This window comes from Acanthochromis polyacanthus, chromosome 16 (genome assembly GCF_021347895.1).
Source record: "Acanthochromis polyacanthus isolate Apoly-LR-REF ecotype Palm Island chromosome 16, KAUST_Apoly_ChrSc, whole genome shotgun sequence".
NCBI lineage: Eukaryota > Metazoa > Chordata > Actinopteri > Pomacentridae > Acanthochromis > Acanthochromis polyacanthus.
This window is the reverse complement of record NC_067128.1, coordinates 16522558-16549648: the sequence shown is the minus strand read 5'-3', so window position 1 is coordinate 16549648 and position 27091 is coordinate 16522558. Positions and strand designations below refer to the sequence as shown.

At 38.5% G+C, this 27091-nt stretch overlaps 1 protein-coding gene across 2 annotated transcripts in view; it reads right to left on the bottom strand.

The window, feature by feature from the left end:
• The window catches only part of gtf3c2 (general transcription factor IIIC, polypeptide 2, beta), a 38416-nt gene extending 19637 nt beyond the window's left edge, over positions 1-18779 (bottom strand). The window contains exons 1-11 of one of the 2 annotated variants that reach the window (XM_022192711.2): positions 18480-18779; positions 17728-17835; positions 15140-15710; positions 13187-13314; positions 11767-11948; positions 10523-10608; positions 10082-10159; positions 9193-9294; positions 7603-7830; positions 7075-7186; positions 6857-6974 (exon numbers count right to left, since the gene is read on the bottom strand). In XM_022192711.2, the coding sequence (XP_022048403.1) occupies positions 6857-6974; positions 7075-7186; positions 7603-7830; positions 9193-9294; positions 10082-10159; positions 10523-10608; positions 11767-11948; positions 13187-13314; positions 15140-15710; positions 17728-17752 (1630 nt within the window). In that variant the 5' untranslated portion in view covers positions 17753-17835; positions 18480-18779. The remainder of the gene's footprint in view (positions 1-6856; positions 6975-7074; positions 7187-7602; positions 7831-9192; positions 9295-10081; positions 10160-10522; positions 10609-11766; positions 11949-13186; positions 13315-15139; positions 15711-17727; positions 17836-18479) is intronic. The other variant, XM_051960987.1, reaches the window with a different exon arrangement.
• Positions 18780-27091: the final 8312 nt, after the last annotated feature.

Below are 27091 nucleotides of genomic sequence, written 5' to 3'. Positions count from 1 at the left end.
CATGGAGGCATAACCAGGAAATTAATCAAATTTTATCAACTCAATGCTTATGGTAATCCGTCCAAATGATGGACTGTGACGCGTTGGACAGATCAAAGGACGAACCGACTTTGTCAACGGTAGTAAGTCCCTGATGTCTTAAAAAATGACTGGATGCTCAGCACCACTTTGGCAGTAATTCTGCTGTGCATCTTGACCATCACTGTTGAGTTCAATAGATGTAAAATCCAATAACAAAAAAGGGTGTCAGACTGTTCCAGATCATTAGTTTTCTCTCCTCCTCCAGTTTAGATTCCTGAGAGTTGAGATCAATAGTGTCCTCTTCACTCTCCTACACCCTCCATCAACTCAGCTCGGCCTCAGAAAAACACACACTAGTGCTTTTATATAAGCCTCTTGAGTTGTAAATCAAGGCTTGCTCTTTTAGCTCGCCAGACCAACAGAAAGACCTGATGTGAACTCCACGCATGCCGTCAGTAAGAATACGTGGACTCATGTTATCCAGCATGGCTTCACAACTTGGACTTGGGTTTCACAGAAGCCTGAAATGACATTTAACTGGAGTCTTCAGCTTCTAAGACACTGTGCTCTTCTTAATTGTGAATATACTTGCATTTACAAGAAGGTATTTAAGCTGAAGTAGCAGCGCCAGACACTGAATTCTGTATTCTACTCTTCCTCGAACACACCTTGTCAAAACTTGGCACCTGCATTCCCCATTGTGTATTATAGTCACCAGCAGTTTGGAGGAAAACTTGTGGCATCAACCCATCAGGAAGTACGGATGAAGGGTGAGCTCTTAATTGCTCTAAACCTCGAATTTTTTTATCCTTTCAAACTTGCTGCCTCTAATTGTAAATAATTTGGCCTGCAAGCAGACCCTGACTCTGATGTGTGGCTTGTGGACATCTGCTTCGTTTGCTTGTTAACATTGTTTTTTGCTCTGAAACTTAGAAACCCTGACAAACATACACATAGATATCTAGTATAATGTATGTTTACAGTGACATAAACATGATTAAAAGTGCAGAACTTGGTTTTATCTGAGCTGTGATACTGATAAAGTAGGCTTTCAAGATAAACAACAGCGAGATCTACTGCCGATAGACCTTTCATCAAGAGTAACAAGAGAAGAGTTTGGTTGTTTCGCCTAAATGCATTAGGCAGTGCTACACTTTTCATGAGTACAGCAGGGCCTGCATGTCAAATTTATAGTCTCCACAGTTCTGGATGAGTCTGCCTCTACTCCTCTATGGACATCCATGCAGCCCAAACTGTCCAACTACAAGGACACAGCATTAAATGACATAATAGGTCATTAAAAAATTAATGAATAATCATTGATCCTGACTGCAATGAAAGACTTTTAATGTAATTAGTTTCTCACTTTCACAGCTCAGCCCTAAGGTGACAAATATTGTTTTGGAAGTTCTATTTAACTGATGTCTATAATGAGTCAGCAGTGTATATTTCTGTAAATGGGGCTTTGTGTTAAGGGGCCAGTAAATGAACGCTAATACAGTCAATCTACACTAAAACTTCTGTAGTCCAGTTCTTAGCCATAAACCCAGCGTTTCCTGAAAAGCATACATTTTAAACATACTTGAAAATAACATAGATGCATCTCATATATTGAGAACAGGGTGGACATTTTTCCACCATATTCTAATTATATGTGATGCACCTGTATTAACACAAAAGTGCCAAATTGAAAACAAACAGTGGACTGATTCCAGCAATGAATAAAAACACAACGCATACTAAGGATGCTCCCACCTCCTTCCCGACCCAATCCTAAGTAAGTCCTCGGTGATTGACAGAGTAGGGATACAAGAAGTGTCAGCTACTAGACCTAAAATTCATAGCTTCCAACACTAACAACTGGCCCGGTGATGCATCTTCTTTGTCATTTCAATTATAGATCCTTGTCTGATGGAGAACTCCGCTGTAAATTATGTGAGTTCACTACGCCGTCTTCCATTCTCTCTTTTGTCTTTTTTTCCCTCCTTCCACACTCGCGTCTACACCTCCAACCTCCTCCGCCCTCCAATTCTGCGGCTTTAACAGCCTGCTCTGTTCATTCACTTGCTCATTCATTCTGGTGACTGGATGGACAAAAGCCATTTATAATTATCTGCTGCTAACAGTGCTTGGCTGGAGGAGGGAGCGTCGAATAGACACACACACACACACACATCCTGTTTAACACCATCCAAGCCAATTTCACCTTTAACCTTTTTAACTGATACTGAAACTGGCAGAAATTGTATCCAGCTATGGTCACATAAGATAGCTAAACTCCATTCAATTAGTGCTCATCATGTCAGGCTGAGAGGCGATATGAAGAAATTCACAGGTCATTTTTCACTTGGTTGAAGGTACCTCTTCCATCCGTCCCCTCTAAGGCCAGTTCAAAATAAATGTAGCTCTTTGAAAAACACGAGAGCCGATGGGAGGTATTTTTGTACCTGCAAAATATGCTTTAAGTCAGCAGGTCAAAATCACGTGTTAGCAGAGTTGTTTGTTGAAAGCCTGCAGAAATTTCACATCTTATTTGCAATCACATGATTAGACTGCATGAATAGCTTTCAAATGCTTCAGGTTTGTGTCTGCTGAAGTCACTCTCTGTTTGCACAAGCCCCGATAAGTCTGCAGCGGTCGATTTGCAGCAGGATCACAATCATGTGATCATCAGCAGGCAGCTGATGTAGTGTTCCCTTGTGGTCATAGTTAAAGTGATGCCATGCCACTATCTGTTTATGAGTGATGTTGCTAACAGACAGGCAGACAAACAGACAAACCAATGCTGATCGTCAGATAACTCCACCTTGGCGGAATAATAAAAACAGTGCTGTGAAAAGCTGAATTTGCATTTGTCTATTATCCCTGTCACTGGATGTTTTCATATCAGCTAGCATTTATAAATATCACTCAAAACACAAACACCTACAGCTATAAGGTGTGTGTGTGGAAACACATTCAACAGCATCACCCAGATGTACCAATCACTGGAACTAGATGCCAAAGCAGAACGAGAGCCCAAAACATTACAGAACCAATTGGCATTTCCATTTCATCAGCTACGGAGAAAAGAGACAAAAGCAGTGTCACTTTGTGCCATTTTTAAAGGTGAAACCTCACTGCTGGCTTAAACAATCAATTTGCCTTAGTTATGAATGTGTTGTAGAATCTTTTCTTCTTGACAGTATGCAGCATTTAAGTGCCTTAAGTGTTACAGTCAGAATTGTGGCCAATTAGAAACTTATTAGAAATAAAAAAAAATAGAAATATGTTCATTCTTTTCAAAAATAAATGGGGAAAAAAGTTATGATTCTTTTTTCTCTGCTACTTAAAAAAAAAAAAAAAATACAGTCCCTAAGGCGTCCAGATAGCTCAGTTGGCTGAGTGGGTGACCCATAAACAGGGGCTATAGTCCCTGACGCAGCGGTCAAGGGCTTGAATCCAACCCATGGCCATTTACTGCCTGTCATTTCCCCACTCTTCTAATCATGTTTCCTGTCTCTCTCTCTACTGTCCTTTATAATAAAGTAAAAAAGGCCAAAAATAATGACTTAAAAAAATACAGTCTTTAGTTCTACAATTGACTCTTCATAATCCATACATTCATTTTCTAGTTGTCATGCATTATTAATCATTAAATTTTGAATTTCACTTTGGCATGCTAACATTTTTTAGCATCCCAAGTATCATTACTGTGACTTCATGAGCAGGCTGAAAAGAAAAAATAAATGGAACGGTATGATTTTGTTTTGTTTTTTTGCCTTGTAAGCACTAAAACCATGATAAGATCGGTAACATCACCTTCATGTCACTTTGGCTATAAGATCTCGGTATTTCTTGTGTTTCAGTGAAATCTAGCTAGAGGGAAGGTCAGGGGTCTTCACAACCATTAGGAGAGACCCATTGGACCATTGAGAATGTCACTGTTTGTCAAGATGGACCAACGACCGGCTAGCCTCACATGCTGTGGGCTCCGGCACCAACAGGATAAATGGTGGATACTGTTGGACATGGTGTATGTTTCATAAGCTGACTTTAGTAAACATGTAAATTTGACTACCAACAAAAATGAGATGAATAATAAATATATGTTTTGTGTAGTAGCATTTGAGACAACATTTAATCATTTATGTTTATACAGAAATCACACAATTTTTAACATTTTAGATAGCTTTTATAGGTGCACTGGGGGAAACTTAGACTTCAGATCTCAGTATTTCCCCATCTGTGACGAGAACTGTGCTCGAAAGCTCTGTGTTAGTCCATATTTGTCTGGGCAGTTGTGTCTCTGTGTGTGTGTTTTGGTGCAGTTAACTTCAAATGTGAGCTTTCTGCAACCTTTCTATCCAATAACTATAACCTATAGTTGGAAGCAGGGGGCTGATGTAGCAGGAGTAGCTCTTTGGAGACTGGACCCAATGATCCATGGCCACAAAATAAAATGGAAACCAGAGGCCATGAAGCAATGGGGGGAAAAGTAAAAAGAATAGAAATGTCAGGCTTTATACGGCTTTTTATGTCCACACTGAGGCACTAGAAATTTTTCTTGATTATAAAACCGAGCCATGTGGAATACTGTGGAGTCCGATGTCAAGTAATATATTGAATTTCACCGTAATATTAACATATGATTGACTGTACATGAGCTCCTCTACAGAGATGCCCTTAAATCAGAGTACGAGCAGCTCTTGCTGGTGTGATGCATGCAATTATAGGTGAATAGCTGAGGTTCTGTCAAAGTAAATGCGCAAATACTCAAGGTTCTCTATGTTTGAAGAAATGCATTCTTCACAAAAAAAATCATTAAAAGCTGACCAACACAACTATTAGTCAACACTCATGTTACACTGTGCTACAGAGAAGGCATGCCCCATAGGATAAGGCATGTAAGAAGGTTGTGTCGAGTGTGACACAATGTAAGCGTGTGAGCATTTATTTCCAAGGTGTGTGCTGTAGTGAAATGTTATGATCTTAGACTGGTGTTATGTTTAATCAGATTAGCCTGTAGCACTGGGCTGACGCAGACAGATAAACACACACACACACACACACACACACACACACACACACACACACACAGATATAACTGGGCTTCTGTGTATGATGGATGTGGTAGATAAGCTCGCCATTAATCTCATTCATACAGTGTTATATCAGCAGAGCCCCAGAGGCGGCTGACGCAGTGATCTGAATGGACTGGACCACAGGCCCCACCATCCATAATGTCAGCATATACTCACACTCCAGGAGAGCGCTCTCTGTGTGCACGTGTCCTCCGCTGCCATTGTTAAAGCGGCATGAAGTAGTTTTATAGACCCTCAAGCACCAAATACGCACACACACGAGCGGAGTGAGGGTCTTTATGGTTACTGTCCTCGTATCGGGCATAAGATCTGGTCTAGTTAATGAGGTCTGTGTCTGATATGATGGATAAGCTGCTGTGTGATTGATTAGATGCTTACTGATGAGATCATTTAGCTGTGTATGAGGAAAACTATTCATCAATTATTCAATCAACAGGAAATTAATTAGCTAACTATTTTGAAAATTAGTAGTCTTTATAGATTAAAAAAGGCTTCTGTGCAATTAGGATTTTTTCGACTGACAATCCTGAAGTTTGACACTTTTATTCAAAGATGTTATTCTGGGCTTTAAGATAGGAAACTGTGAGCATAATCTACATTTCTAGGGATGTTTATGCTTAATTGATAATTAGGTAAGTACTGTTTAATTCAAATTGTTGAAAATATGTTAACTTAAAAGACAGAAGATGAAAGACGTGCATATCAAAAAATGTATTGCACATTTCGCTGTAGTGTCTCGTTACTGTGTTTGATGAGATGGAAGATTGTAGCTTGTTTGCTGCCTGTGATACTGTAACAAACCTGAAGGGGAAATCACTCAAGACTACTTACTAGACAACATTGTGGGGTTTTTTTTAGGTCACAATGGACACCATGACAGAGACTTCTTCGGTAGTAAAAGACTTCCCGCCAGAACTCATAAAATAAAGATGAACCAAAGTTAATCATGACATCAGCTGAGTACTGTACCAGAGCAAGTGGTATGTATCCAGGGCTAAAAATTGCATTCTCAGCATAGAGGAAATTTTTTTAAGGTATTCAATTTGTTTTAGGGATTAATTGGTTATTCATTGATAATGTGGCTGACTATCGATTAAGAAAGGATTTTAAATTTGCACTCCTATGCATTTCCATAAATTCTGTAGCAATGTAGATGTCATCATGTGAAAAGTTCTCACTTTTTTACTTCTGTAACACCACCAGCCCAGCCTTCAGGTGTTCAATAAAAGATCATCGTTTATACAGGTACTGTTGAAACTGTAATAAAGTTGGTCCTTTGAACTTTAAACCTGTTCTCTTGCTGCTGAGGAGTGCGGGGTGCTTCCAGGTGACTGTGCGCCTGCTGGAAGCTCCTGTTGGTAATATTCTTTGTTGTGGTGTATAAATGAATAGAGTATGGAAAGGAGTGAAAATCAGCAGCTGGGTGCAGTTTTGGGAGTTTTCAACACAGTGAAGCTGGTCATTTTTTACAGTGCAGCAATGATCCAAAAACTACACGGATTGCCTTATTCCAGACCAGGGTCCTCAGACTACAGCAGTAAACTGGTAATTACTACAGGGCTTTTGAAGGCCAACACTGCCCTCTGCTGGCCACGGGACACATTTCATTGTATGGATGTCTTGTCTGGTCTATGTTGTGCACTAATCTAAAACTTTGTGTAATTTTTACCTTTACTATAGCTGAGTGGTTATAATTACTGCAAACTGAAGGGGAAATTGTAGTCAACTATGACTAATAATTACAGTCCTACCTGAGTTAGCTAGCTTCTGGCTGGAGTGCAGAGCATCCGGGTGGGGCAGGCTGTAAATGGTGACCAAAGAGTTGGAGGTGGCTACAGCCAGAAGGCCCAGTCTGGGCAGGAAAGGAGCCTGAAGGGTGAAAGCATGAATGTAACCTGACTTCAGAATGTCAGTCTCAGCTACAGGCTATAACATTTCATATTGCACTTCTTTTGTAAAAACACTTTACCTTTCTGTCACAGTTTGGAAGCTCCCAGCCTCCTGCAGGACACCACTTCAAATGCCATACGACGCCATTGTCCTGGGCTAAACCGTAGGCCAGGACAGGCTGGGAGTCCGGGCTGCAGAGACATTAGTTGAGGGGGAAGGGGGGAAGCAAGATCAGTACATAAAAGCTAAAGGTGACTCAGGTGGCCAAGCAGGTTGTCCGCTAAATACAGGGCTGGCAGGTCAATCTCCAGTACTTCAACATTCCCAAGTGTCCTTGGGCAAGACACTGTGGCCCAGATTTCTCCTGGTTGCATGAGAACACTCTGTATGGCAACTCTACTGCAACTGATGCGTGTGAGTAGGTGAATGAAAAACACAACAGAAAGTGCCTCATAGAACCGCACTATTGCTAAAAGGTGCTGTACAAGTGCACACCATTTAACAAAAAAATCTTTTCAGCTCTGAGAGACATTGAAAATAATCATATCATAGTTAGCCTTCCAACATCCACATCGTGGGAATCCCAATGTGTGTATTTCATCTGTACCTGCTGTCGTATTCCAATTTGCTCACGTCCCACAGCTGAACAAGTCCAGAACCTGTACAAGTCTTGCTAGCGTAGTGCAGGTCATCCATCCCTCGATGGCAGGCCAGAGCAATGTACTGCGTTGCAATAGCACCATCGGGTGTCGGACACCACTCCAGGGCCCAGACCGGTCCGCCTGCATACAGCAACATGTCCCAACGTTCTGGGTGGGGTGGCAGTGCCTCAAACCTGTCAGTTACACAACAGCAATTTAATAAAAAAGTGAGCAAATGAGGAAAATGCACCAAAAAGCACTACAATTTAAATACATTTACTTGATGTCTCCCCTACTACAAACCAACTAAAACAATTAGAAGTAGGCAATGAAAAGCTGAATTATAAATAGTGACCACTATCAATACTCTTAATTTTTAGGCTTCTCATGTAATTGCGTTAACAACCATGCTAAACCATGCTGTTTCACGGGGGCGGCATGGCTCAGTGGGCAGAGTGGCCGTCTTGCAACTGGAGAATTGCCGGTTCGATCCTTGGAGATGGATCATGTTGAGGTGTCCCTCAGCAAGACACCAAACCCTTAATTGCTCCTGGTGGGTCGGGGTTAGTGCCTTGCATGGCAGCTTCCGCCATCAGTGTGTGAATGGGTGAATGTGACGTATCTTGTAAAGCGCTTTAGGTATCTTTCAGGTATAGTAAAGTGCTATATAATGCCTTTCCACTTGTCTCTGTCATACGTTACATGTAGCAGTGATGGCATTCAATGTATTTGACCAATCTTTGATGTTGTTGTCAACATTCTCTGATGTCTTCTTGCTTTCTTTCCCTGTCCATGTCCTAGAAATTTAACTTTTCTCGATTTGATGGTTGCCAGCATTGTTCTTTCCGCATTTACTCTCGTAAGCACCTCTTTATGGGTTACTCTTTCTACCCACAATATCTTTAGCATTCTTTGTAGGAACCACACTTCTGTTGCCTGGAGTCTCTTCTGAATATTGTTTGATACTGTCCCCGTTTCGCATCCACAGATTGACCAGATGTAGCATCTGAGGATTCTTACTCTTGTCGGCGTACTGATGCACGTATTCATGAAGACGGTCTTTTTCTTGTTAAAAGCATCTTTGGCAATGGAAATATGTCTTTTGATTGATAATCTCTACGTCTATGAGACGTTTTCCCACAGACATAGAGAATATCAATATACAATAATGATAATCAATAATATATCATTATAAATTCATCTTCCACTAGGGTCTGTTTTCTACTATTCACCACAACAAGAGACAAAAAAGTTTTTTTCACTTTGTTCTGCTTAGAAGTTGGTGTTTTCAGTTTTGAGTTCTCTACCATAAAATACTGAAGTAACACACTATCAAGCAACATGTAATTTCATATTCCACTTTAAGTAATTGGTTGTCTGAGTACTACAGAGGATATCTACACTTACTACAGGTTTTTCCTTATGTCTTTATTCTTGCTTGTGTTGTACGTCGCTTTGGACAAAAGCGTCTGCTAAATGAAATTGTAGAATCTAATGCTGAATTACATTTTCCCAGCTATGATTCCAGCTGAAAATACTAATAATTTTAGTCTCACCTGCTGAGTCTTTGCAGAGGCATCTCTTTCTCCTTACATCTTTCTCTGGACACTCTGAAAGCAGCTGAGCGAACCTCCTGAGGCAGGTATGTTTCCAGATCACTAAAATAACATATAAGATGTACAAAGCTCTGTTCATTCACTTTTCGTTGATACATATCTCACCAGAAATGTACAGCAGACGCTTCACAGCCCCTGACAGGATAGAAACATGTTCAAAACCACGTCTCTTCTTTATGGAGTCCTGCATCTGCTGTCAAACCTCTGAAGTTAATCAGGAATGCTGCTGCTGACTATATAAGTATGACATCACTTCTGTTCTCCATTTGCTGCACTGTCTGTCTGCTGCTGCTCACATCCTTTTAAAAAGCCTAATCCTTTATGTTTGCTTATTTAAATATACATAAGCATATGCAAGTATTTTACCTGTACTGTTTTTTTTGGGGGAAAATGGATACTCTTTCAGTTTTGAGTAATATGGAGTTCATGATCCTGCATTTATTGGTAGGTAGCTTAGACAGGTGTGTGCCAAATTATTGTAATATACAAAAAGAGTGTGTTAACAACAGTAAAGCATGAGCTGAGGAGATATAAAGCTATGCAACAACTTGCAGTACCTGAAGAGAAGCTGTTTGTGCCAGTTTTGAAACACAATCAGCAAGAATATTCAGTATGGCTTTCTGTGTTTAAAAGTTTTATTGGAAAAAGGTTTTTTTTTAAAAAGCAGTCAAAGTTACTTGCTTGTGCAATTACATTTATTTATAAAGCAGCTTCTTTAATGCAGAGAGTCAGAATGTTGCTGAGCAAACAATGGTAAAACTAAAACACGACATGAGCCCATGTCTGGAAAAAATGGATCAACCCACTAATGACAGGAAATGTTCACTACCTTTGTGGCACAGGGTCCCAGTTGCTGGTGGAGGGAACCCACTCTGGAAACACCCAGCTGGTGTAGTGCTCTTCACGGCTGAAAACACACACATACACAAACACATGGCTAAAAATAACAAGCGGTTTAGTAAACAAGCACGTGTTTGTCAGTGGTGTGTTTTTCCGGAGCTGTTTCGCTCCTCTGGATGTTTATATTGGAGCTTGTAAAATGATATTATGACTGAGCCAGCTCTTCTAAATTATGGTAGAGAGGTTTGAAATACGAGCAGGACAGTTATCGCAGATGTACAGTGGGAGGACAATGACACTCACTGCTAGTTCATGCTGACAGTTACTTACTGCTAACTAACTGACTGTGTGACTCTAAAAGCATACGTGCATACTTATAGCAAACACAGTTCAACACAACTAGAAGACAGGAGTGAGTGAAGCTACTTACAACTTCTTGGTCGCCTCGGTGAAGTCCCAGACAGGCTTCATGATGCCGATGGTGAGTCCGTTCAGAGGTATGGGATACGAGCACATCTGCAGGAGAAAAAAAAAGTTTTGCCATTATGCACATCTTTTTTCTTTTATCTCAGTCTTGCTACATTGCTAATTCTGCAGCTATCCTAATATTCTCGTAAAAGATAGGTAACTTTGGTTCAAATGATAATGATCCATGCTTTGGTGCAAGTTGTGAAGTTTTGTAAGAATTTTGCTGATAAAATTATGAAAATTCTATCTGAACTGTCTCTGACAGGTGTTTCCTGGTGTCAGAAGAGGTGACTCCATAACACAATATTTAAGGAGGTGAGTAACTAATAGGAATGATTGCTGGTCCAAATACAAAACTTTCAGAAGACAGAGTGGAAAAAAAAAATCTTCCATTCACCGTCAATTTGGAATCCAAAGTCAGTATTGAACCCATTTTAAAAACTGCATAAAAAAACCCCTTCTTTTGAAAGTCTGACAGCAATAAAGGTAAAATAAACATACAGTCTGTTTAACCCTCCTGTTGTCTTCATTTACGGGCACCAAAAATACTGTTTCCTTGTCTGAAAAAAAGTCCAAAAATTCAGCAAAAAGAAAAAAAAATCCCCAAATTTTGGAAAATTTGCAAAACCTTCAGGAAGAAAATTATTATTTTTGTACTGAGATGGTTTAAATATAATTCCTTAAAAGTTTCCCTTGAAAGTTTTGCAAAAAAATATAATCCTCCGAATTTGGCAGGAAAATTCTTGGCAATATTTTTTTAAAAAAAGAGTAAAAATCTTCCAAAAAATCATAAAAATATCTAAGTGATTACATATACATCAGCACAACTTCTAATATTTTCTTTAAGAGCATTCACAAAAAAATCAACCAAAATCCAGCAAAATTCGCTGGATTTTGGTTGATATTGCTTTTTGGAAATGTTCTTAAGAAACTTTTTTTTTTTAATATTTCTATTTTTTCCACCAAAAATGTTCAAAAATGTTGAAAATGTGGAAATTTTCACTGGAAAAATATTTTTTCCCCACATTGCTAAACTTTAAAACGGGTCAATTTGACCCGGAGGGCACCATGAGGGTTAATAAGACTGATCTTTAATAACAAAACTTTCAGAATTCCACTTTGAAACTCACACAACCAACACAATGACTCACTAAGGATGGTAGATTTTAAAAACAATACAGTAAAGACAAGAAAAAAACTACTAACATCGTTTTTGTCCCAAAAAACTGCTGGATTTCTTCTACTTGTTCCCAGGTCCAGGTCTGAGTCTGAACCTGACTCTTCTGCTTCTTCTTCAATCTCCTCTTCTTCTTCTTCAATATCTGGAACAAAGTCTTCATCTTCTGCAGCATCACTGTCATGATGTATCCTCTTCCTGCCTCGACGCCCTGCAGGAAAATACAGAAGAATGAATGTCAGGATACATAAAAATTTTTGCTACTATTATCAGACGTAACATGTAGATTCATTCTTCTGTACTGGTGACGGAATTTTATATTGCAACAAGAAAAGCACTCAGAGAGCACAGTACTCTGCCAAGGCTGCTAAGCAGTCGTATGATTTCTGATGGATAAGTCCTGATAAGTCCACAGCGGTCGATTTGTAGCAGCATCGCAATCGTGTGATCATCAGCTGTAGTTGTCATGGTTACAGTGACTCTGTGCCGCTGTCTCTCAATAATGCAGAAATCCTTAACAAATCTGTGGATCCAGACTAAAAGCTGTATCGCTGCAAAAATCTAATCACTTGGTCCTTGTGTCATTTCTGCCCTTCCATCAAAATTTCATCCAAATCAGTTTGTCCATTTTTGAGTATTGTTGCTAACAGACAGACAAACTGACGTATGCAGATCGACACATAACTCCGCCGCGTTCCTTGGCAGAGTAACAAACTCCGGAGATTACTTGCCTCACCTTAATAGTCATTAAAAACTGAAAGCACAATATAATATCTCTGCTCCCTCTGACCACCAACACACAACTACTGTGACATGAAAAGTTGGAACACTGACGTTCACATGTACTGTATATACCTTATTTATAGACACACTGAAAAATGTGACAGGAGCACAAAACCCCAAGAAACTGTGGAGGATTCAAAAGGTTACTTTTCAAAGAGGTGGTGAGGGAGTTTGACATTTTAGTTTCATTTAGATGAGAATATTTATACACATCTTAGCTTAGCATAAAAGCTTAACATAGTGAAATCCATATCCCGGCACCTCTAGAGCTCATCATGCAGTAGCTTCATATTTACTGTAGAGGTCATTAAGTGGTTGCAACTTCTTCTATGACTCTCTGTGAGAAAGTGGATAAATGTACTTGTTGAATGTGTAACTACTGCCCTAATTTTGGCTTCGAGCAAATGCAGGTTTGGTAGTATTCCGCTAAATATGCTATTTTTCAACATAATATTTGTTCTATTTAAGTTTACATATGCTTTGGAAATAGGATGAAGCCAGTACCGTCGATGAGAATTCGGATCACCCAGTAACATTATTTGACTACCTTTAATGTGTATTTTGCAATTCATAATATAAGAAGAGCATTACATGAAGCAAGAGGTTGTCTGAGACGGTGCTTAGCTGTGTTTGATGCACTGAGAGTAAGAGGCATATCAACTGTACCTTTGTGTCCTTTGGAACTTTTCTGCTCTGTGTTGGAGTCTTCACGGTCGGCAGATGGCTGGGGGTTGGGCTCATCGCTGGGGTGACTAAGGACCTCTTTAGCCAAAATATGGAGGTACTTCAGCGCCCTGGAAGATTTTGTTCACATTGTTTTAACAGTAAATTCTTAGATTGCCATTTCAGATGTACAGTGCCTTGTGAAAGTATTCGGCCCCCTTGAACTTTTCAACCTTTCGCCACATTTCAGGCTTCAAACATAAAGATATAAAATTTTAATTTTTTGTCAAGAATCAACAACAATTGGGACACAATCGTGAAGTGGAGCGAAATTTATTGGATATTTTAAACTTTTTTAACACATAAAAATCTGAAAAGTGGGGCGTGCAATATTATTCGGCCCCTTTACTTTCAGTGCAGCAAACTCACTCCAGACGTTCAGTGAGGATCTCTGAATGATCCAATGTTGTCCTAAATGACTGATGATGATAAACAGAATCCACCTGTGTGTAATCAAGTCTCCGTATAAATGCACCTGCTCTGTGATAGTCTCAGGGTTCTGTTTAAAGTGCAGAGAGCATCATGAAGACCAAGGAACACACCAGGCAGGTCCGAGATACCGTAGTGGAGAAGTTTAAAGCCGGATTTGGATACAAAAAGATTTCCCAAGCTTTAAACATCTCAAGGAGCACTGTGCAAGCAATCATATTGAAATGGAAGGAGTATCAGACCACTGCAAATCTACCAAGACCCGGCCATCCCTCTAAACTTTCACCTCCAACAAGGAAAAGACTGATCAGAGATGCAGCCAAGAGGTCCATGATCACTCTGGATGAACTGCAGAGATCTACAGTTGAGGTGGAAGAGTCTGTCCATAGGACAACAATCAGTCGTACACTGCACAAATCTGGCCTTTATGGAAGAGTGGCAAGAAGAAAGCCATTTCTCAAAGATATCCATAAAAAGTCTCGTTTGAAGTTTGCCACAAGCCACCTGGGAGACACACCAAACATGTGGAAGAAGGTGCTCTGGTCAGATTAAACCAAAATCGAATTTTTTGGCCACAATGCAAAACGATATGTTTGGCGTAAAAGCAACACAGCTCATCACTCTGAACACACCATCCCCACTGTCAAACATGGTGGTGGCAGCCTCATGGTTTGGGCCTGCTTTTCTTCAGCAGGGACAGGGAAGATGGTTAAAATTGATGGGAAGATGAATGGAGCCAAATACAGGACCATTCTGGAAGAAAACCTGTTGGAGTCTGCAAAAGACCTGAGACTGGGACGGAGATTTATCTTCCAACAGGACAATGATCCAAAACATAAAGCCAAATCTACAATGGAATGGTTCACAAATAAACGTATCCAGGTGTTAGAATGGCCAAGTCAAAGTCCAGACCTGAATCCAATCGAGAATCTGTGGGCAGAGCTGAAGACTGCTGTTCACAAACGCTCTCCATCCAACCTCACTGAGCTCGAGCTGTTTTGCAAGGAAGAATGGGCAAGAATTTCAGTCTCTCGATGTGCAAAACTGATAGAGACATACCCCAAGCGACTTGCAGCTGTAATTGCAGCAAAAGGTGGCGCTACAAAGTATTAATGCAAGGGGGCCGAATAATATTGCACGCCCCACTTTTCAGGTTTTTATTTGTTAAAAAAGTTTAAAATATCCAATAAATTTCATTCCACTTCACGATTGTGTCCCAATTGTTGATTCTTGACAAAAAATTAAAATTTTATATCTTTATGTTTGAAGCCTGAAATGTGGCGAAAGGTTGAAAAGTTCAAGGGGGCCGAATACTTTCACAAGGCACTGTATCAAGAGCATTTCTTGTTTTAAGAACGTTCCAATTGTTTCTGGAAGATAATGACATTTAAAAGTGTCTATGTTTATACATGCAGGACTAATGTGTTGATCAGTAGTTATTGAAACATCAGACTTCATGTAACTTACGCTTTGGCAGCTCCTCTCCGGCGTCGGCCACCTGATTCGACCTCCTCAGGTTCTTCTGTGTTGTTCTCACTTGGTGGATCTCTAACCGGTTCCACATTCTGTACAGGCTTCCTCCTGACATATTTTCTCTTTGGTTTCGGCGCCCCATTTTCTTGCTGCACACTATCCTGAACTACAACCTCTCCAGATGTGAGGTCTCCATCGGTGACAGGAGTTTTTCTGGCCGGAGTTTTTCTGGCAGGAGTTTTTTTAGCAGGCGTCTTTTTTGACGGTGTTTTCCGAGGTTTAGCTTGTTTTTTAGGCGTCTCTGCTTCAGGCTCTTCAACTACCTCTGGAGGTGTTTTGTCTGTTGCTTCTTTTTCCTCATCTGGAGTCTGTTGAGTGGCAGTTGTAGCTTTTCTCCTCTTTGGTGGTGTTTTTGGAGAAGCTCCTCTTTCTCCTCGTGACCTCTTTCTAGGTGTTTTTTGCTTTACATCAGGTACGTCATCAGTTTCATAATCGACATACTTGGGATTTTTCTTCCGTTGTCGTCCTTTTGAGCTGGGCGGTAAATACCTACTTTGCTCTTTTTCTGCAAATAGAGTGACATCATTATTCAGATTCAAATTAAAATGAAAAAAATGCACTGAATGGACCATTAAGGCGACGCATAGTTGCATTAAAAGGAATACAAGCACAACTATCTTTTTGTCTATTCCATGGTTACATCCCAACAAATGCTACTTTTACAGCCTGCATCTTTACAATAAACAATTGTCAGGAATATATATATATATATATATATATATATATATATATATATATATATATATATATATATATATATATAAGAGTTGTACTATAAAACATGGCAGGCGTTGTGGAAAATGAAGGAAAATGTGTACAAATTTCAATTTCAGGCTCTGGAAGTAGTCATTTGTACAAATGAAATAATTTGCACTCTTGAACTACTTTCTTTGAACACACAAATCAATATGACACAATGTTGAATTGTAGTTTTTTTTTTATCATTCTTAAATATGTTTTTTGTAAGTCAAAAAAATCAACACATATAATATTCATTGCTTTTTAAAAGTAGCGAAAATACACATTTAAAATATTCCACTCCAAAGTCCTCCATTTAAAAATGTAATTCAGTCAAAGTAAGTATTGACAGCAAAATGCACTTCAGGTATCAAAAGTTTAATTCTGCAGTAAAATGTTCCCTGTCAGTGATTTATGATTGTATTGGATGTTTTGGGAATAATATTACTGCTGTATTAATGTGGATTTTGCATTTTACTGCTGTAGATAATTGAGGGTGAGCTATTTAACCACTTCATGTAGTAATAGTAGTAGCAGCACTGCACAAAATACTGTTTCAGCTTCAACACTGTGATGAACTCATGCTTAAAAGTCCATTCCAGGAAATTACCTCAAACATATCACCTTAGCATTTTTTTGTTGCTTGATACAAAAATAAAGTTTGTTCTCATTTTCAATGACTAATCTACAAGCGGAGTCTCTCTGATAGAAGATAATTTACTCAGATTTCTGTTCTGGGATACACTTAGGTTTTTGTTTGTTTGTTTGCTTGTTTTTTACTTTACAATATGATAACTTTGTTGACATACAGGCTCCACATGTGCACAGCAAGAGGAGAAAGAAGCAGGAGAGAAACACTGAAAAAGAAGAAGAGTCATTTGTATGGAGACATTTTAGATACAGACAAGCGGATATGGACCAAAAACAGATACTCAGTTATAGCATTGTGCAATTGCTGCCACTATACAAGGAAATATATGCGCTATATGATGAGTGCAAAGCCTGATCTGAATGCCTTCCAAAACAAAGTACTATTTTGGATGCCTTTATCAGCATTACACTGTATGAGAAAGGCTCCAAATATCCTTTTCCAAATACTTAAAAATTACTTTTTATCTTTTTAATGCAGATACACTGCTCTATAAAATCATCCAAGATCTTTTAAGAATTAATAATTATTTCTGAATAGAGTTACTCAAGTTTTATCCTGGAAAAACAAAATGTTGTAATGTCAGTTTTGTCAAATATTATGCAGCATTGTATTCTTTGGTAGTTTCATTTACAGCAACACAGCATATTCTATGTAACAAGTGCTTGTAGAGTTGCTGTCCTGGTCGTGCATTTTACAGCTAATCAAAGCTGATTAAAAAATTAGGTATGTTGCTTAAGAAGTAGAAAACATTTTTTCAACCAATTAAGGAACACCTTTTCTTCAAAATTAGACATAAAGCAGACTGTTTTTGGGTAGGAAGGTCATGAAAAATTGTAATCTGAAAAGTAACAAGTAACTAAAACGATCAGACAAATGTAGTAGAGTGAAGGGTACAATATTTGCCTCTGAGAGGTAGTGGAGTAAAAGTACAAAGTTACAAGACGTGGAAATTCTCAAGTACAAATATCTCAATTTTTATTTCAGTACTTGAGTAATGTACTTAGTTACATTCCACCACTGAATGTAATAAATGAGATAATCTAAGTACATTTTCACTTGAAAGAATTAATGTTGTATTTGTAGGAACCTTCACACCACCACACAGCTGCCAGATTACAGTTTGTTGACAGACCTTGTCCAGAGGCAGTGGGATCCATCAGCTCTGGGTTTCTGCTGCTGGTTGTCTTGTGAGACGCCTCCTCATGTGTAAGGAAAGTTCCTCCTCACTCTGATTTTGCTGCTACACAGACAAACACAAGACAGACACAGTATTTTTTATAAATTACCTCACAGCATCTGCAAAATGTATCATGGAAGTGACTACAGATACAGCAATATTTCATCATACTACTTCAGTGATCCCCCTTACCCTGGGAGTGACTGTCTTATTTATAAACCACTATTCAACAGCATAATAAGAGGAAATAAATGTAAAAGTCACGTCTTTGCTATATTTTCATAATGTACCAGCTTGCTAATAATCATTATGGAGGAGTAGAGAAACATAGCTAGTAGTCGTTTGAGTCTGTTACACCAAACTCCATTCAAAAATATTACAGTTTAACGCAGTCTTCTCTACAGCCAAGTGAACATGTACGTTAAATACACAAAGACTTACAGTCCTCAATGTTTTAAAATCACACTTTAATACGGCGCAGGTTACAACAACCAAACATACGAAGCATTAAGTTATTGAAGTGATAAACTTCAGTAAGTCGTCTGTTTTTGCAATGAGTCACTTCGTCTCTTTGCCACGCTACGGAGCTAACACACACAGCTAATGCTAACTGGCTAAAGTAGCAGTGGAGTGTGTGTGTCGCTATATGAACTATAATGTAGCTAAAACCAGCCTGTAACCGAATACTAGCACCGTTAAAAACTCACCCTGTGTAACTCCACGGCTTCTTCCCCGGTGGCGAAGGCTGAGAGACCTCGTACCGAAAACGGGAAGCTGGACTCCGTCCACCCGGGATCGAATCCCAAACTCCTCTACCGGCAGCGACAAAGTGGAAGATCACCGGAGCCCCAGATACCAGACCGACATGTGAATCCTGCCGGCTTTCTTTCACATAAGTTGAACTACAAACATCTCCCGCGTTGTTTCCTTCGGTTCATGAAACTGAAAGCCACATTTTGCTTACAACAGACCGCCATGTTACTGTGGCAGCAGTGTGGTTCGCACCGCCGCCTACCAGCACACAGAGGAACTGCAGCCAATGAACTGCAGCAGTCGAGAGTTCAATCCTGACCAGGGGCAGGAGGAGGTCAGCAGGAGCTTTAAACAGTAGATCCACAACTGGAGGAACTTTATAAAGTAGATTAGTGATCTTTTTTGTACATACTTGTAACACAGAGCAGTCACTACCATTTTTAAACTGCTGCTACACTGTTTTAAACTGCTACTATACTGCTTTTTAAAAAAAGCAATATTACTTTCAAAAAAAATCACGTTGTATGTATTGTATATGTTGAGATATTTTATACATATACTTTTAATTTTTTTTTACCAGTACAATGGTGAGCTAATGCACCTAAATGTATTTATTTATTATGTTATTAATGACAACAAAGTGACTATTCTATTCTATTCTACTTTCCATGCATGCTTTATTGACTCACTACACTCACTATATACTGCTAAAGTGGTGCCCTACGGTGGGCTAAACATGATAAAACAACCACACAAAGCAAAAAAGACACAGGGCTAAATTAGGATGAAGTGCCTGGTAGAGAATCTGCAATGAAGTGGTCTCATGTCAGTCCTCCCAGTGGAAATAAAGGTGACAGTGTCCTGTAAAGTAAACCTACAAGGGGCAGAGTGACTGTAAATGAAGGTGTAATACAGGAACATAAGTTACATTACAATAGGGAGAGCTGGAGGTTCTGTGTGGGCCCCATTTAAATAGAAATCATGGAAAAGTGCCATTTGGGTCCGACAAATACACTGAATTTGTCGGACCCAAATGGTTTGTCGTCTCTCAAGTCCCCGAACATGTGAGAACTAAAATGTTGAGTGTCAATCAAAGATGCACTGTATGGGAGGAAAAGCTTTTAACTTCTGCCTTTAAGACTTTATGTTTTATTTGGGATAACGCAGTTGCAACTTGTTTCTCACATTTTGTAATGTGGAAGGCCAAAACAAACTTTTTTATGCCCAAAAGGTGTTTGATGCAGTCAGAGGTAAAAGTAAGGGAGGATTTGTGAAGAACTTAAAGATTCTAATGGTCATGATGAAAAATAAAAAAGAACAACAAAAAACACGTCACGAATCTTGTAACATGAACTTGTTAGATGAAAGGAAGACGCTTTTGTCATGTTCAGCATTTTGACAGCAAAACATTGTTAATGACAAATAATTTGAGGACTAATGGGGAGATGAGTTACTAATAAAGTGAACTAAATAAATCACAGGATATTATACAGTGGTGGGTGACTAACTACCCCAAATCTGCATTTAAGGGTGAACTCAGGTATGTTGTTTTTTTGAACTTGTTTTCTTTCAATGTCTATCCTATACTGCACTGAGGTCCAGGAGGAAGGACATTTTGTTTTACACTTTGCTCACAGACATGTGTTTGACAAAAAATAAAACTGAACATACAGATCATCTGTTGTGGACTGTGTACTGCTTTGACTGTAATTATTCTGTAGATATTGTAAAACTACAGATGTACAGCGAAACATTATTCTTCACTCTATAAGGTGCTGAATTCACTTATTTGAACTGCCTGTTTTTTTTTTTCAAACAATGCAACGGAACACAAATGACATTCCAGATGTCACATGAGGTGGCAGCATAAAAAAACATCTCCAATGCATCAGGGATCATTCCACCATCAGCACTCAAAGACTGAAGGAGCAACATTTAATTTCACTTGACAGCACAACTTTGACGGTTCACTTACAAATAGCACAGAAGCAAACGGAGAACTTCGACCAACATGGCATCAGGTAAGACCGACTCAACACAGACAAAGTCAGTGTATCTGCTCTGTCAGCAAAATGTATAAAACTGAAAATCTAACTGTTAAACTGTTCCTTAAATGTAACACTGGACAGATCAGCTCTGTGTCACGTTCTGTTCAGGCTTTGAGAACAGTAAAAGATCATTTTTTTAGAAAATCCTGCTATAAACCTTATCAGTGTTCGCTACTTGAGGCCAGTGTTGATTTTCACACTTATTTGATCAGAGATATCTTTTTAATTTCTGCTGTTTTACTAAACACAGGGACAGGAGCTGTGATCGTCCTCAGAAAAGGCATCGACTTTATTGTCCACGCTGAGCAAGAGGTAGGTCTTTGGACTCCTTTTCATCATATTTCCTTGCTCAGGTTTTTGACTGCTCCATCACAATATGTCATCAGAACGCTTCTAAAACAGTGGTCATGTATGTTTTGGTCCTTCAGACATTCGAAGAAAACACAGCAGCAAAAAACATGAGAGCAGAGAAACGTAACAGCGTGACGGAGCTGTCCAGCTCTCTGGAAGACGTGGCCAATGTAAGTATTTTCTGCTGTGTTGTTTGAGGATGAAGTGAATCAGTAGCAGGTATTACTCAGCCACTGAGAGGTGAGAGCTGATCACTTGGTCTTACTCTGTTTCCAAATCCAGATGTATCCAAAAGGAGGCAGTGTTGAAAGGGAGGTCAGAGTGGCTGTTGAGAATCTTTTTAAAAAGATGCTGCATCCTGATGGGGATCCCAAACTATCCCCTTGTGAAGCTGTGCAGCAGCCACTCACCACCATGAGCCCCCTGACCAAGCTCTCTCACAGCAGAGTAAACTAGTAAGTGACTGTGATGTTCACACTAGTACAGAACAAATGATAAACTGATGTCTTTAATAGCTGACTGACTGGTTCATGTATTTGTTTTTCACCCTTCATCCAGCCTGGCCCCCTCCCAGTCTAACAGGGGTCTGTGTCCAGTGGAGGAGCCTGACTGGGAACTCGACTTTGGGTTTTATAACACCACTACAGCCACCAGGTAATCTGATCAGTTGGTCATAGCAGTCAAACTATCTGACTATGGTGAAGATTGTTCTACAGAGGAGTCTGACAGAGCAGTCGTCCTAGTAGTCAAGCCATTTGACTTCTATGAAGACTGTTCCTCAGACGAGTCTGACAGAATTTCCTGGGGCTCATAGACCTCTGTCTCTTTGATGTCCATTTTCAGGTCCAGGGAGGAAGACTCAGTATCCAGGACTTCTGACGGACAAGATCTCTGTTCCAGTCATTATGATACATCTGTTTGGTCTTCTGATGAAGATGTAGTTTTCTGGCCTTCTGATGGAGATAGAGACATCAGCTCCTCAGTTGGTGCTTCCTCTGGTCGTCCTGAAAAACTACTGAAGAGAAACCAAAGTTTCTTCAGCAGAATCAGGAAGACTCTTTGCTGCTGCTGGCATCCCTCTATTGAGGACTAATTTAAGTTAACTAATGTAACTTGTGTTTTGTTACATTAGTTTAATTAGTTTTCTTTATGGTTTTACATTATTTTGTTGCTATGTTACTTTGTTTTACTTGTTTCATTAGTTTTACTTTGTATTAGTCGTTTTGTTTGTTTTACTTTATGGTTTTACTTCATTTTGTTGTCACATTACTTTTGTTAGTTTTACTTTGTTATGTTGTTACATTTGTTTTGTTTTGTTATTTTACTTGTTATGTTAGCTTTGTTTTGTTATTTTAGCTGTGCCATTTGTTTTGTTTTGTTATTTTGTTACATTTGTTTTGTTTTGTTGTTTTACTTCAACTAGTTTTGTTTTGTTATTTTGTTGTTTCATTTGTTTTGTTTTGTTATTTTGTTACATTTGTTTTGTTATTTTATGTTACATTTGTTTTGTTTTGTTATTTTATGTTACATTTGTTTTGTTTTGTTATTTTATTGTTACATTTGTTTTTCTGCATTCTTCCACATGCTTTTACTTGCATTGATTTTAATGTTGACTGAAACTTTTGCTGCTGGTTGAACCTCTTCAATAAAAACTGGCAGACAGCTTAAATAGCTGGTGGAGGTCTGGATAATATTGTGGCAAACAATATGAACAGATTCAGAAATAAAATGACAATGAATGAAAGTAACCAATTGATGTTAAACTTTATAACTGAACTTTGTGCATAGATGGCTTTGAAAAAAACAGTTTCAGTTTAACGGGACAACAATGTCCACTTTCATGTTATTAAGTTTTAAATGTGATTTAAAATGAGTTCAGACAAACACATTTGAACATGAGGTGGTGATGATGAAGGTTCTCGTGTCTGTGGTCAGATTTGATTCTCTTTTCCAGTAACAAAACATCTGACAGACAAAGGCAAACTGACCTGGTGTTAAATTTATATTTTTTTGGGGAAAAAAAGGTCTACATTCCATAGCCCTCGAAAAACACTGCCATTTGCAGTGAGTCAAGGGATTTTGTGAAGTATGCTCCACTTTCAAAGTAAAAGCTCAGAGATGTTAAACGTATGTGATCCGAGATTGTAAAATATATTGACTTTTCAAAATAAAATACACTTATATAAATTATCCCACATGTATTGTTATAACAGAATAAATCAACCAGCACTGACATACTCAAATTTTCTTTGCAAATGTTCTAGTTCAAGATTAGAGTTTCTATATGATCCATGACAAAAATAAGTATGACAAAAGAGCACTCAACTCATTTTTTTTCCCAGAAGTTAGAGCAGATCATTTTTGTCTGATGAGAAAAAGATGAGACTATTGTGACCAATTGTTATTTGAATCACTGCAAATATTAGAAATGCTAATTGACTTCGGGTAGCTCAGACAAAGGAACACTTTAAATTCCTACCTTCTGTATCTCAACTCTGTATTTTTCTTTTCTCAGTTGTCTCACTTCTAAGATCTGCATCAAAAATCCAGTTTCTCATTGATTTGTCCCTTCTTTTATTTGCCAAATTATTGCTCCATGAGGTTGTTAGGGAGAAACCCCCCAAGAAGCAAACAGTCAAATAGCTTTTCCTGTCTTTCTGCTTTGTTTTGTTTTTTCACCTCAAACTGGACAAGATCATTTGTCTTTGACTGATTTATTGTTTTGCTCCTTATTTCTCCTGGTGATGAAGGGGGTTGGAAGAAACAAGTCACAACTGAGTAATTTCCAAATGAGAAGACAATATATTTTGAAAATTAGTTAGAGCAGGTTATGCGTTTGAAATTATGCTTTTACTTGCTTTCCACTTCAGTCACTGCTGTCCATAGTTGCTGTTGGCCAAGTGAAGAAACACAATGAATAAACATCTTGGGTTTGTTGTGCTTTCAGGCAAATGTGATAGGCTTGTGTCCTTTTCACAATTTCTTCTTAAACTGAACAATTTATATATACAAATATTATCCATAAAAATACCTATGATGGTGGTTTGGAAGCCAGGATTTTTTTTTTTTATTGCACAGAAATTGTACACCCAACCCTTAATGAAATGATCATGGATTTAGTCAAATTTGTTATGAAATAAAACTACTTCAGTTTTGAAAAAGACTTCTACCAACAGGTTTCTAGTACGAGAATGGGCACCGTTTGTGCACCGAATTGTGGTAAATTTTTTTAAAGGTCTTCAGACATTTTTATTGTTCGTAGTATTAGTTCATAAATATTTGTGTGCAATTATCATCGGCTCAACTGTGCATTTCTTTTTTGGAAACTGGAGATTAATGAAATCAGAGTTCACAACTTTTGTTTATGAGACTGATACGTACAGTAGATTTGATGAATTTATGTTGATTCAACCTTAAATATTCTTGATAAAAGTCTCTCAGGTGGCCTGTCAGTATCTGAATTGTGTCCCTGACAAACGAGTGCAAATTTAAGCACAAGTAATGTAGTATGAGGTGATGTTCATGTTTTGTCTACAACCCAAGAGTGCAATCATGGTAGTTTTGTGATTTCTTAGCCTTTCTAAGCATTACTCTGTTTTGTGATCTTTAGATCTGTCTCTTGTGCAACAATGGGGTGAAGCACCATCTTCTCCAAGTCTGACAGACACTATCTCTGTCTCAGAAAGTCTTAGCAATGACACTAGTGATTCAGGTTGTAAAGGGAGTCAACCTCTGGACAGTAACCTCGCAAGAAATGTAATTATAACTTGCAGCACATATAAAAAATGTTTGCATGATTCTTGGAAAACAAATGTCTTTTGCAAAAATTAATACTCATAGTTATATTTTTAATATAAAAATGTTTAATTGTAGTTGCATTTTTTTCCCCTTCATAATTGATTTTTTTTAGACAGTGGAACAAATTCTGACCTCAAAGCCAGCAGGAATGACTGTGATTGACGAATATGAAAAAACTGGGAGTTTGAAAGATACCACCAGGCGATTAATGGTGAACATCATTGTAGCACACATGCGTGAAAAAGAAGGGTAAGGACATGGATTAAGACTTGACTTTCTGATTTTTTTTAAAGAGGACAGCAATTCTTAGGATAGAATTTTTTCCTTTTGCAGGAATTGTGTGAGTAAAGCAACAAAGGAGTTCCATGCCTTGGGGATTGTATCACGGTTTCCAAGTTTGAAGGACCCATACTCGAGCAAGGGATATGTAAGTTTGCACTGCAGTCCATGTGTAAAATAGTGACAGAGGATGATTATGTATGTTTTTGTGTATAAGCACTAAATGTGTCATACATGTGCATTGTTTCCAACACAGTGATTTTTTCCTTTTACCTAGGAACACTTTTTCACCAGTCAGAGCAACAAAGGCTTTCTTGAGTGGCGTGTAAAGACTGTGCAACGTCAGTCCAGAACACCCACTCCATCCCCGAAGAAAGTGATACTTAAAGGAGGTCCCACATCCTCAAGAACAGTTACCACAGGTGATCAGCAAACGGGAGATGACCGCATGGAAGCCATATCCCTGCTCCACCACACAACCGACCATGAGTTAGTGTTCCAGAAGATGAGAGAAACTTTCCAGTACCGTCAGCAAATTTTGCACGATCCACAGCACTCATCTGATGTACTACAAATGTTTCCTCGCTTCTTGGACACTAAAGGACTGGTAGGTATTAAAATGCATTTGTAAAAGTTACATTAAAATATTAGGTTTACATTAGGTGGCTGAAATAGTTGTCCTCTCCCTTTTAATTAGATTTTGCAAGACTTCTCACTCATGTTTGGAGAAGAGGTTGCATCAAGATTCCTGCAAAAATGGAATACCAGTTTTAAAGAAAAAGTCATCCAGGAGGCTAAGAACCTAAAGGAGACCTCACTTCTAAAACGACATCTGACATCTGCTCTAAAAGAAAGACCCGACACCACTGATGATCCAGGTACATCATCAAAATCAAATAAAATCTGCAGGATGCAGAAGGATTTTATTGACTACATCTCAGAAGAACAAACTGTTATGAAATAACGAAAATCTGTTTGCATAAACATTATTTAGTATTTAACATAAATAATATTCTGGTCTCTAGCAAACATTTGTCATAACTAGCACACTTTTACTGTCTTATTTTGAAGGCTTATCATATAACAAACACAAAGTATGATGGAATGTAGAGATGCACAAAATAGGCCAATTTAAAGTGTAATGTGGAACGTGGCCTTTTTATTCCAAAATAAAAAGGGAGTTTATTCCAAAAGCCAAAATTTGCTGTGATATTCTTGTTTTTTGAATTTTAAGCAAATGTATGGATTAAACAACACCAATGATAGGTTACTTATATATAAAGACTACTGTTAATTGCAGTTTTACATGCAGTCCTTTACAGCTGTATAACATGTAGATGCTTCTAATTTCTATAAAATGTATTTGTAACGTCGACGCTTTAATGAATTTGCACATGTAGAGAGAGTAGCTTTGGGTTCACCTGTGATTACAGAAGGTTGAGAATAGGCAGGCTAATATAATGAGATGTGTTAAATGCACCTACAGGGAGTTTCACATTTAAAAGTTAAATCCAGAGCTGCAAAACAGAGTTAGGAGGTGAAGGGGGCTAGTAGAAAGACGCTCAGTTCAACTTCTGCCTCGGCATGTTTACAAGTTTTAAGAAGGATCTGATCATGCAAGAGATAAGAAAGCTGGAAGTGATTTTTAACGCAGAAGTGTTGTTTCCTTTAAACCTCATTGACACTATAACGGCTTTGTCTTCATCGGGCATGTCGCCTTTTAACCAAACCAGCATCTCTGTTCTCTGCTGATGAGGCTCATTGGACGTATCAGGCGCCCTTTGTATTCATATTTTGAAGCCGCCACTGACTCTTCTAACATGACACACACTTTACACTGAATATGAATTTCTGCACTGACTCCTATCTTATATTCACATCCATTCCTCTAATAATAATGCTTATCCTGTTATACACGTTATCAACTGTTATGTTTTGTATAATTAAAATATATAAATTTAAGCAGTTTAACAGATTAAATGAAATGAATACTACAGTATGGATGAACAATTTAAAGTCCCTCAAAAACTCATCTCTGCGTATCAGCATTACTTACCAAAAACAACAACAAAATAACAAGGCCTGACATA